Source organism: Gopherus flavomarginatus, chromosome 2 (genome assembly GCF_025201925.1).
Source record: "Gopherus flavomarginatus isolate rGopFla2 chromosome 2, rGopFla2.mat.asm, whole genome shotgun sequence".
In the NCBI taxonomy this organism is placed as follows: Eukaryota; Metazoa; Chordata; order Testudines; family Testudinidae; genus Gopherus; species Gopherus flavomarginatus.
In genome coordinates this window covers 187,970,843-187,983,620 of record NC_066618.1, presented here as the reverse complement: position 1 = coordinate 187,983,620, position 12,778 = coordinate 187,970,843, and the positions used below count along the sequence as shown (strand labels likewise).

The window sequence follows — 12,778 nt, the reverse complement described above, 5'->3', positions numbered from 1 at the left end:
TTAAATGAGCTCTGAATTGACCCCAATTTGAAACTGTAGCCTTTATCTGTACCAGACCAAATCTGAACATATTTAACAAGTTGGAATCCAATGAATTGGAGGGAGGGGAAAGGAAGGGGGAACACAGCTAAATAGCTCTCAACCCACCTATCTTTAGCAACAGTATTGGAAAATTCATCTTCCCCAAGAGAATTAGCATTGGCCAAGAGATTTGGCTACAATCCACTTCAATTCAGGAAAAAAAGAAAAATCTCTTTGAGGCTCATTGGGAGCAGAAATAACTTTTAAGCTTTGGCCACCATGAGGCTCCATTTAAATACAATGGCATTCACTCAAGTAAAGATCCTTTTATCCTTGGCATAAGGGACAGAACTAGAACATACATGATTCCGGTTATGACATGTGGGACTTATCCCCCAAATCCTTAACTAGCCTTGCTCTAGAACCTTCATCATATAGTACTTACATCCAAGTTCTGTAGGCAGTACCAGCAAAATGTATGCTTGCAGTTCTTACACATCATTTGAGCACAGCCTTCATTTCGTTCAATATAGATCCGGCACACTGGGCACTGTTTAATTGGAGACTCTGTGTCAGTCCTGGTAAGTGCTCTAGGAGAGTAAGGAAATATATGAAAGATGAAATTTCAGTGCAAAACCTGTGGTTGTATGACTCAAGTACTAATGTCAAGTCGCTTATGCATCATTATGTTCTGTAGGTCCCCTAGTTCACACTCAACTCCATGGTCTGGCATGTGCCATGAGTTTCAAGATTGTCTGATGTTAGCTTCTTAATACACTGGAAGTATAAAATCTCGTATTCAAGGGAATGCGTTAAAACATATACTAAGAAAAAAAAAACCCTGTTCATGCAGCATAGAGACAAATTAAACATTCAATTCCACTGATTTTTCATAATATACAAAGTAAAGACTCACTACAACCATGCATGTAACAGATATAACATTAAAAGAATGGCACTGGACAATGTGGAAAAGAGCTTCTGTATTTTGTTAAGATGACTGGACTGTGTACTGTCCTTTCCTCTGCATGACAGCTTTAACTTCAATCAAAGCCAAAGATCAAAAGATCATATGAAGATCTCACAGGCAATTCCTGTTTGATGAAACCCCCTGCTGACCAGAATGCTTAGTTTTAACTCTTTCAACTCTTGCAAAAATATTCACAGTGGTAGAAACCACAGAGCACAATAGAGAGTTTAAAGATTACTCTGTGCACGCCAGTGAATGCTGTTCTGTTTCTGTGAGCACAGGTTGGCCAGAGACCTGGTATAATGTAAACATAAGAGTATTTACAGAATTCAGAGACATTCAGCCATTGCCAGAACTATGCATCCTCACTAACAGGCTGCTGTAAGGACACAGCTAGTGCAGTCATTTGCATCTGTGCAAAGTGAGTATAAATGGCTACCAAATCAGAATTCTCCATTCACACCAGTGGAAGAATTTGGCACCTACTTAGCACAAGAGTTAGGCCTAGTCTATGTACAGTTTTTATACCAGTTCAACTCTTATGGTTAAGAGGTATGATTTCTCTACCAAAAGAGTTAAATTGGTGTAATACCTAGTATAGACGCAGCTATGTCATTTTAAAGGTGCTTTATGATGTTATAGTTTATTCCCCTTTGTGACGGGTTGTTCACCCCAACACTGGCCCTAAAGGGGTTACTGGAGGCTAAGAAGGGGGCCAAGTAACCGGACAGGCCATGACTGAGGGAAATCAGGCAGCTTAAGTAATCTTTTGACTGAATAATAAAGGCGCTGAGCTGAGAAGGAATGAACTGGGCTGGGTTTTACCTATTGGGTTTCTGGGAACTGGGCGGGCAGAAGCCTGTCCATTGCTAACAAGTCCCCCCACCAGCCTAAGGGGAGGATCTACAGGACCTCAGAACCCAACTGATTTCGGGGGACAACTAATAAAAGAACAGGGATAGGAGTGCAGTCAGAAGGTCATAAGAAGGGAGCCTGATGGGGATACCGAGCAGAGAACCCCGGACAACACCCACTGCTCCTCAAAGGCGTCAAGGGAGCCAGCAGACGCCGCCCAGAGGAACTCCGCCCGGATACTTGAATGGACTAAGGCCTGGAAACAAGCCCCACAGTCACAGGAGTCTCCACTGGCCAACCTCCTCTCCCTGGTTGCGTAGATGGCCATTTTAGCCAGGGTGAGGAGGAGGTTGACCAGGAGGTCCCGCAACTTTGTGGGGCCATGGATAGGGAGTGCATAAAGGAGGAGGTGAGGGGAAAAGTGCAGCCAGAAACGTAACAGGATATTGGTGAGGAGCTGGTATAGGGGCTGCAACCTGGCACACTCTAAATAAATGTGTGCCAGGGTCTCCCTCACGCTGCAGATGGGGCAGGTGTCCGGGACAGGGGTAAACCGTGCCAAATACATGCCTGTGCTCATGGCCCCATGAAAGAGCTGCCAACTGATATCCCAGGTGGGTCTTGGGATCAGGGTAGAGTATAGCCTGGCCCACTGGGTTTTAAAGCATTACTTGGTGTTCAGATTCTGATTAAGTCATAGAATACCAGGGTTAGAAGGGACCTCAGGAGATCATCTAGTCCAACCCCCTGCTCAAAGCAGGACCAATCCTCAGACAAGATTTTTGCCCCAGATCCCTAAGTGGCCCTCTCAAGGATTGACCTCACAACCTTGGGTTTAGCAGGTCAATGCTCAAACCACTGAGCTATCCCTCCCCTCTGTAACTACTGATCAGAGGGTCTGTAGGGGGGTGGTCACCTCCTCCTACCTGGAAGTGCTTTAAACAGCCCTGGGAGAGGGCTGGGGCAGGGGAAAAACTGGGCTGACTGGGAGGCAGCCTCAGCTGTGGCCATGCCCCAGACAGACATAACTGGCCCTATAAAGGCCAGGAGCAGAGACGCAGCCTCCTCTAGCTGTGGAGAGAGATGGGCCTGGCTGCTGGGGAGCTAGAGAAGGTACCTGGATGGAGCAGGGCTGGGGGAAGGCCAAGGGAGTTGGGGAGCTCTGGCCTGGAAACCTCCCAGGCTGCAGCCTAGTATACAGCCAAATAGGTACGGAGGTTGCAGGGGATAGCCCAAGGGTAGGCAGAGGCAGCAGGTCCAACCCTTCCTTGCCTGTGATGAGTGGCAATTAGCCTGCAGTCCACCTCAGTGAGCAGGGGCTTGATGGTGGCTGGCAGTAGCCATGTACTGAGGCGAGGTGGGAATAGAAGGTGCGGGTTCCCTGGGAAGGGGAGACCCAGATCTGTGCGGGGTACTGCAGGGGGCAGCACCCTGAGTAAAGGGGCACTGTGGTCCAGGAGGGACATGGGGGCCAACGGCAAGGGGACACCAGCCTGCAGAGGGTGCTCCAGAGGCTGGTGAGCTAATTCCCAGAAGGAACCAGCAGGAGGCGCCGCAGGGGTGAGTCCCACTCCGTTACAGGGTCCCTGAGGTGGAACTTTGAGTAGAGGGTGAGCCCAGGTTCCCCTACCAGTCATTGGGGAAGTGGCACTAGCTAAGCAGTGAATGGGAAAACTGCCTGACACACATGACTTGACTGGAAGATTAAGCCATGAACACTGCATCTTGCCTCACTGAGAGCTAGGAAGAGAAGGTAGGATGTGCAATGAGAGGTGAAAAGGAGGCATTGGACTTGGAATCAGTTAATCCCCAGAGTGACCAGGAGGAGGTGCACTAGTGGTGAGCGGAGCTGTGACATCCTTCCCTGTGGAAATAGCTATATTGCTATACAGTAACTGCACCTACACTAGGGAGGTTGCATCAATATAACTACACTGATATAGTTAAAGCGGCATAATTTGTGTGTGTAGACAAGGCCTGAATGACACACACAAAGGTGCAAAGCACAGGATAACCCAGACTGACGACCATGGACCCTCCAACTCCATAAGTAGCTGCTTAACGTAGGAGTAACAGCAGCATGTGAATTATATTTAGAAACACATCTGTAATGATGTATTATAAAGATGTCTAAAATATGGAGAAGACAGGTCCATGAAGTATTTGTGGTATTGGACATCCATTCTGTACCGCTAGCAGAGCTAAAAGATGGCACAGCCTAGCTGAATTCTGCTCTTACCCCTGCTCAGTTGGTATTACAGTGGGTTGGTTGTCCTGGCACAAGCACTCTGGGTGCCATACTTCTTTGCAAGATGAACAGAATTTCAGGTGACAAGCTGGGCATTCCACAGACACTGGTTGTCCTGAGTCACTCAGTTCAATGTGGCACATGGTCTGGCAGTCAGCAGCAGGGCACCACGTTCTGCATGGGTCCAAGTGGACTTCTGAAACATAAATATGGAAACAAAATGGTTCAAATCTGCATTCATTATATATTCTTTTTTTCACTCCAATTACCATTTCTCTAGTCATACAAGGCCTCATCTGATGGCCACTTACATCTTTAAAGGATTCTGTATTGCTAAGACTATGGCCACAGAGCAAACAGTGTTGTACTGAACACATAACTAAAATGATGAGAATTTATCAGACACCGTCAGACAAACTTCAGTCTTTCACCATGAGAAGCTGGTGATAAGTTAATGAGTGAATGTTAGATAGTCTCCCCCATCTCTCTCTAGAAGGGCATACACATCTCTGCCTTGAACAACATTTGTCTCTGTTGCACTGTTACAGGCCCTGCTGCATATCTGGCCTATCCATTTAAGGTATGCTCTGGAAAAGCAAATTAAATGAAAAACTGTTCTTCCTTAAGGGCTGGAATGATACTATTTCAAAAAATAAATACTTAGGTACATTTGTACTGCGGCTATTCTAAATTTAAACAGCCTGTTAGCCATGTCCTTGAAGTCTTAAGCAGTAGGACTGAATTACAAAAATAGGAATAAATACAGCTAGCTTACAGGTCTGTTAAAAGCGGGACTTTTTACACGTCAATATGAATATATACCTAATATTACCTAATATCCCTCTAAAAATATAAGCAATTATGATCTTGCACTTATATCAGGAGTAGCTCCACTCAGGTCTGAGTAAAATCATTTCTCTGAGCCTCATTTTCCCCATCTAGAAACTAAGAATAGTGATACTTATTCTCGTCACTAGGTGGTCATCATTAAAAAAATAACACTGGTCAGCTGTTACCACACAATAGCTTCTGTGATATCGCCATTATCACCCGGCATCGATGTGGTATCTTATACAAACTATCATTTGGTAATGAGTGACAAATGTTGACTCTTGCTACTATACCCCTGTGTTGCTTAGAGAAATTTCAATGAGAACCCAGCTAAAATATGACCATGATGACAGATTTGATTTGATTTCACTGCTTTCTGGCACAAACTGGAGGAAGCCAGGCTGCAGACCACCAAAATCTATGCAAAAACTCTATTAGGAGCAGGTAACCTGCCAGTCACCTGAAATTCCTGTTCCACTGGGAGTTTCTGATACAGTGGTGGGCAACCTGCAGCCCGGGTTGGCAGCTGAGTGCTCAGCACTTCATAAGAGGGGCTCAGCACAGGATAAGATCAGTCCCCAGTAGACACTAGCCCGGGGTAGGCAACCTCTGGCAGCACATGAGCTGATTTTCAGTGGCACTCACACTGCCTGGGTCCTGGCCACTGATCCGGGGGGGGGGAGGGGGGCTCTGCATTTTATTTAATTTTAAATGAAGCTTCTTAAACATTTTAAAAACCTTATTTACTTTACATACAACAATAGTTTAGTTATATATTATAGATGTATAGAAAGAGACCTTCTAAGAACATTAAAATGTATTACTGGCACTCGAAACCTTAAATTAGAGTGAACGAATGAAGACACGGAACACCACTTCTGAAAGGTTGCCGACCCCTGTACTAGCCTATTGTCCAATATGTTTAGCCTTTGCAGCTACAGAAATGTAACATAAAAGTATTTTCTTCTAGCATTGTAGTGCAGAGAAAGCAAAACATGTTGCAGTGTCTAATGTGCCGAGCTCTGGAAACTTGAGTTCTTTCAAAAATAAGATGGGAGAAAGATAGAAGAATGTCTGTCTTTGGCATTCGCTGTTTTTAAAGCTTATTGGCTTTGTGGAATCTTTGCAGCAAGACATAAATGATGCATGAAATGAAACTCCCTGCCCACTGAGTATACAAAGAACATACAGATGGTACTTTGCCGTCATTGCTGTGATGTACTATTTGCTTGAGCACAGAGCACAATGAAACCAGAAAAGCCTACCGAGCCTAGAAAGTTGCAGCTAAAAATATGAAGCAAACACAACTCTAAAAGGTTGTTGAATACTTCTAGTGAGGTAGTGGTTCCTCTCCTGATCTCCTCCACCTTTCCTCTGACTCGCCACAACCTAGGCAGCCAACTAGATTCAGCTCTAAGCAGGGAGGTTTCCCTAAACCGCATACCAGCCAACCACCAGAGGCTGTGCTCTGGTCAGTTCTCACAATACTAACAGTCAGGTGTGATCTGGAAGACAGCCTACGAAAATAAAGAATGGTGTTTTTGATTCTGTGGGCAATACTTTTTCCTTTGAATTGGTACTAAACATGGACATTATCTTCAGTGGAAATGGAGTTTGGTGACCAGCCTGCTTCTGGTCTAGGCCCTTTGGGACTATGTTCCAACTCTTATACAAAGACTGGTGCCCGAGAGGAATCAGGCCCAGGATGGTTTTCACAGATCAATTACTTGGGCAGACCTTTGAATTCTCCTTGAAAATCTTGGTAGATTTCAAATGTATCTAGAGAATCAAACACAATCTTTTCTATGAATTTTTCATCAGACATTGCCCCGGTTGTGATCAATGTATAAAGTTGGGAAGGCTTATTGGTAAAATGTTTAAACATTTCTGAAATAAAATAATCTTTCTTTGATTTCCATATCACTCTGGGCAGCCAATGGCAGATATGGCAAGAGTTTAGACTCTAAAGAAAATTGTTTAACTTTGCAAAATTGTGCATCTTCAGTTGCTACAAAGCTGAAAAGAGGGCTGGATTTCCTGCCTGCTTCCTGCACGTAACCAATGCAGTGGTTCTGGCATAGGAGTTTTGACTAATAGTATTTTCAAAAAATATTCCTACAGAAAGGGCAGAGACTCTGGCTCATTTGTGACAGATTTACATACTGAGAGAGCAGCATTGTATACTTTAACCTTTACAACCAGATCTGTGAATAAAAGACTGTAACCTAGATCTATAAAAATGTGTGTTGGCAGGGCCGGCACAACCCATTAGGCGACCTAGGTAGTCGCCTAGGGCAATGACATTTTGGAGGTGGCGACCGCGGCAGTCAGATGCTCGGCCGCTGCAATCGTCAGCGGTATTTCAGGGGCAGGACCTTCCGCTGCCTCCGTTGGGGGCACCATTTCGGGGACGGGACCTTCTGTCGCCTAGGGTGCCAAAAAGGCTGCCGGTGCTCCTGTGTGTTGGTAGCATTTAAAAACTGGTGGGCAGTTAAGAATATATGGGGAATGGAGGAGTTTTCTTCACTACTGGAGTAAGTCGACCTAAGTTACGCTACTCCAGCTACATGAATAACGTAGCTGGAGTCGACGTAGCTTAGGTCGACTTACCCCAGTGTCTTCACTGTGTTGCACTGACAGGAGATGCTCTCCGGTCGACTTCCCTTACTCTTCTCGTTCCGGTGGAGAACCAGAGTCTTTACTAGATTTAGTGGGTCTTTACTAGACCCACTAAATCAACACCCGCTGCAAAACCCTATAGTTTCAGAGGATACAGAATAGATAAGGTTAAAAAGAAGTAGTTTGGGAATGATTACCTGAACTACTCTCCTCCTTGGTTAAGTGATAAAAGAAAGCACAAAAATATCTCCCAAAAATTCAGTTGGCCTTTATCCAGTGGTACAGGTACACCCGGGGCAACATCATGGCGGATGAAATTCAGTGTTGATCACTGCAAAGTTATACACATTTGAGACTATAATCTTGACTATACATACAAAATGATGGTGTCTAAATTAGCTGTTATCGCTCAAGAAGGAACTTGAAGTCATTGTGAATAGTTCTCTGAAAGCAACAGCTAAATGTGCAGCAGCAGTCAAAAAAGCTAACTATGTTAGGAGCCATTAGGAAAAGGATAGATAATAAAATAATGCCACTAAATAAATCTGTGGTATACCCACACCTTAAATACTGCATGTATATCTGGTTGCCCCTTCTCGAAAAAGATATATTAGAATCGGAAAAAGGTACAGAGAAGAGCAACAAAATTATTTGGGGTATGGAACAGATTCTGTACAGGAAGAGATTAAAAAGGCTGGAACTGTTCAGTTTAGAAAAGAGATGACTGAGGGGAGATATTATAGCAGTTTATATAATTATGGTATAAAGAAAGTGAATAGGGATGCATTATTTACCCCTTAATATAACACACAAACCAGGGGTCACCCAAAGAAATTCATAGGCAGCAAATTTAAAACAAACATAAGGAAGTACTTCTTAAAACAATGCACAATCAACCTGCAGAGCTCATTGCCAGGGGATGTTGTGAAGGCCAAAAGTATAACGGCATTCAAGAAACCATGGCGGATAGGTCCGTCAATGGTTATTAGCCCCTTAGCTCCAGGTGTCTAACCCTCCAACTGCCAGAAGCTGGGACTAGATGACAGGGGATGGATCACTTGACAATTGCCCTGTTCTGTCTATTCCCTCTGGGGCACCTGGCACTGGCCACTCTTGGAAGACAGGATAGTAGGCTAGACGGACCACAGGTCTCACCCAGTATGTCATTCTTATGTTCTTAATGTCATCGGCTTCTTTATGACAAAGCTGTAGTCCAGTGGTCCCAATACTTTTTCCCTTGTGCCCCCCTTATCCCAGTCAGCTCCTCCCCGAGCTGGGGGGTATGCAGACAGGGTTAAGGGAGCTGAGGATGGGGCCAAAGCTGGGGTAGGGGCAGAGCTAAGGCTGGGGGTTGAGGCCAGCAGCCAGGGCCCCGGGCACGAGGCTGATAGCCAGGGCCATGAGTGGAGCTGGGTGGCACTCCCATTCCACCCCCCACGGGGATTGGCTCAGACTCCACCCCTGCCCCTCAAATGCTCCTCTCCACCCCCTTAGGGAGGTGTGCCCCAGTTTGGGGACCTCTGCTGTAGTCAATAATCATGGTAAAAACCAGGGGAGAAAATCTTTGTGAGGGTTCCATTGTAGAGATTTCCCCACCTTCCATTTATTGTCCTATCATACAAACTGGGTTTCCTCACATGGAAAAGCCCAAGCATTGCAGATCCTCTAGGATACATGAAAGGCCAAGGACATCCACTTGGATGCTCCATACCAACCCCAGCTCCTGGCGTCCTAACCTAATGCAAATGCAACCTGGTCCCTTGCAGCACAGCTCCACTGCACCCATTCTGTCATGGATGCCCCCTCGCTGCAGCTGTCCCAAGGAAAGATAAGCCAATCTCAGGCAGACAAGTTGGAATATTTTCACTAATAATTTTACTCAAAAAAATTGCGCTGTTGGTCCTGCTCCTGTTGATGTCCATGGGAGTTTTGTTACTGACTTGAGAGGAGTAGAATCCTGCCGACTCCTTGTAATTAAATTATGTCAAAATGAAGGCCTTTTCCCTCCCTAGGGGTAGTGCCTTCTAGTAATCAGTAGAACCCCATCACCCCATATTTTAAGCCATGATAAGAGAAATATAAAATAAATGGTTCACACCTCGTTCAAATTTCAGTCGCTGGTATAACTGAAACTGATCAACAGGTACCAAACAGGCAATCTGAAATGAAACATAAGAATAGAAGAACTGTTAGGAAAACAAAAAGCCAGCCAGCCCCACATGCCCGCTCTTTTGAGTCTGCTCTCAACCAACCTTCCTTTACTAGTTCTTTCCCCCCATCATTTTCTTCAATCCCTTCCTTCTCCAGATGTAAATCTAGGTAATTCTAGACCACCTGTATTTCAGGTCACACATTCCAGTAACATTGTCATAAACAGATAGTTAAGAGTTAATGCCTCTTTTACCTGTAAAGGGTTAAGAAGCTCAGTAAACTTGTCTGACACCTGACCAGAGGACCAATAAGGGGACAAGATACTTTCAAATCTTGGTGGAGGGAAGTCTTTGTTTGTGCTCTTTGTTTTGGTTGTTGTTCGCTCTCGGGACATCAATCCAGGCTCTCCAAATCTTTCTGAATCAGTCTCTCATGTTTCAAACTTGTAAGTAATTAGCCAGGCAAGGCGTGTTAGTCTTATGTTTGTTTTCTCAACTTGTAAATGTTTCTTTTTGCTGGAAGGATTTTACTTCTGTTTGCTGTAACTTTGAACCTAAGGCTAGCGGGGGCTCCTCTGGTCTATAGGAATCTGATTACCCTGTAAAGCATTTTCCATCCTGATTTTACAGAGATAATTTTTACCTTTTCTTTCTTTAATTAAAAGCTTTCTTTTTAAGAACCTGATTGATTTTTCCTTGTTTTAAGATCCAAGGGGATTGGATCTGGACTCACCAGGGATTGGTGGGGGTAAAGGAGGGAGGATAGATAATTTCTCCTTGTTTTAAGATCCAAGGGGATTGGATCTGGACTCACCAGGGATTGGTGGGGGGAAAGGAGGGGGATAGTTAATTTCTCCTTGGTTTAAGATCCAAGGGGTTTGGATCTGTGTTCACCAGGGAATTGGTGAAGTCCCTCAAGGCAACCCAGGGTGGGGAACGTTTTGGAGGGACAGAAAGTGCCCCAGACACTGAAATTCTGGGTGGTGGCAGTGTTACCAGATCTAAGCTAGTAATTAAGCTTAGAAGGGTCTATGTAGGTCCCCCACATCTGTACCCTAAAGTTCAGAGTGGGGAAAAAACCTTGACAAACGTAGTACAGACATTTATTACCCTTCACGAGAAATAGTTCTTCATAGGTGCTTTGTTTACTTCTAGCTTCCCCATTTATTTCACGTGGATTTATTATTAATGAAAGGTGATAGATTGCCAGCCCTGTTTTATTTACGTACAGAAGTACAACAACAATGGAAGCTTCCCTCTGCCAGTGTCCTTCAGTCTTGGTGACAGGAGTCACCTCTAGGGTACTGAGAGGGGAGTTTAGTCTCCATTTATTGTCATTTGGGCTAAGATTGATGACAACAGTGTTGCTGGATTTTGTGATGTGCACCCTTGTCCACTGGGAACTGGACTGAAATTACCAACTCATTTCATATAGGCAACCACATAGACATTAGCTAGCACGTCTGAGTCACTACCAATCACGGCTGGATTTGAACTGGTGATCTAGAGGTGAAGGGCTGTATCCTCCATTATTAACCCCTATAAAGACATTCAGTCACCCTAATTTTTAAGATTAATAGCCAGATCCTCAACTGGTGCAAATCAGCATGGTTCATTTGAGTCAAAGAAGTTACATTGATTTATACCAGCTGAGGATATGGCCCTTTGGATCTTAGATTTTGAACCATCAGCTGTATTTATCCACCACTGTAAATTGTCTTCCATCATTCTGAAAAATATTAGTACACCTCAGTGTCTTCTCTTTTCTCCAGAGAATAAACCCACTTTCCTTAATTTTCCTGTTAAATTAGGACCTGATTTCTGAGCTGCCTCAACTCCCACTGATACAAATGAACAGCTTCAGAGGGAGTTGAGGGCTCTCCGCACTTCACATGATGCCCTACATTACGCCCCCGGAATCTAGCAGTGAGTCCTCTGGTGTCCTCACTGAAGCAGTAGCAAACTCTTGGTTGCTTTGCCCTCTGTTGCACCAGTGCAAAAAGCAATATAATACAGACAAAAATACAATACAAGTTAGTGTTTTTGCCACTGGGAAGGAGCAAAGAATGTGTTTTTGTACATAACAACTGTCTTTTTACTCAAGGTACAGATCAGTCTGGAATATAAAGTTGCATTTCAAAGGCAGATGTTTGGATCATTTATTTGATCTAACCCATGTTATACAAAAAAGAATGCCACTGACATCAGGATTTAAGTGTTGGAAAGATGCTTAAAAGATTTATAACCAAGGAAATCAAAGGATTTGATGTCAGACTTAGAAACATTAGCAAATTTTTACAGAATACATTCTTAGCTTAATCAGTCACAGTCTTAAGGTTCAAAATATTTTTTCTTTCTAATTCAGAGATTGATTGAACTGAAATTACTATACACTGTCTTTTCAAGGGACAAACCTTCCTCTGACAGCTCTCTAGGGTAATATGAGCGTCCCAAGCATCAAAAATTAGCTGAAACATTCTTAGGAACACAACATAAATAGCTCGAACTTAAAAAAAACAGAAAAGTAGCTGAGGAATTTAAGTAAAGAATTAAGCCAAAGAGTGAAAAAAGAAAGGTGCAATTTCAGCATTGTCCATATTCCTCCTGGTTGCATTGAAATCTGAACAGAGTTCTGAGAAAATAAGTGTTAGTCCAGCTGCTCCTCTCTAGTCTCTGCTCTAGTCTGCTGCTCTGACAACTACTGTATTTTAAAATGTGTGCCATCACTAATGCATTAATCGGTGATTCCTAAACATGGCCTTTACTACATGAGCACTGAGGATTTTTGACAAATAGTTTCTTGAGTGCACAATTTTAATTAAGGTTGGGATGCATTCAACGTTGGGCTAACGCTGCTTCCGTTGAACTGAATGAGAATTTTGCCACTGATTTCAGCAGGAGCAGAGTTACATCAAAGCTGAGAGCTGACTGTTTAAATATATGCACGCACAAATGCAGCCTGCCTCACTTCCATCTAATCAGTCTGTCTTTTCCTACCTAACCTCTCCATGGCTCAGAACCACCTCTCTCAGCTCTGAAATCTTTCCCTCCCATCGCTTCCCAGCTCAGAACCCCTACTAGCAC

General features: G+C 44.0%; 2 protein-coding genes across 7 annotated transcripts in view; one reads left to right on the top strand and one right to left on the bottom strand.

The window, feature by feature from the left end:
• Positions 1-12,778, top strand: part of TPMT (thiopurine S-methyltransferase) — a 270,354-nt gene that overhangs the window by 34,158 nt on the left and 223,418 nt on the right. The gene's annotated exons all lie outside the window — the stretch shown is intronic.
• RNF144B (ring finger protein 144B) overlaps positions 1-12,778 on the bottom strand; it is a 125,753-nt gene that overhangs the window by 4,195 nt on the left and 108,780 nt on the right. For all 6 annotated transcript variants that reach the window (XR_007772755.1, XM_050941635.1, XM_050941637.1 and 3 more), the window contains 3 exons: positions 9,643-9,703; positions 4,086-4,290; positions 467-611 (listed from right to left, as the gene is read on the bottom strand). Coding sequence is in view for 5 of the 6 variants with exons in the window: in XM_050941635.1 (XP_050797592.1) it covers positions 467-611; positions 4,086-4,290; positions 9,643-9,703 (411 nt within the window). In the remaining variant the exon portion in view is untranslated. The remainder of the gene's footprint in view (positions 1-466; positions 612-4,085; positions 4,291-9,642; positions 9,704-12,778) is intronic.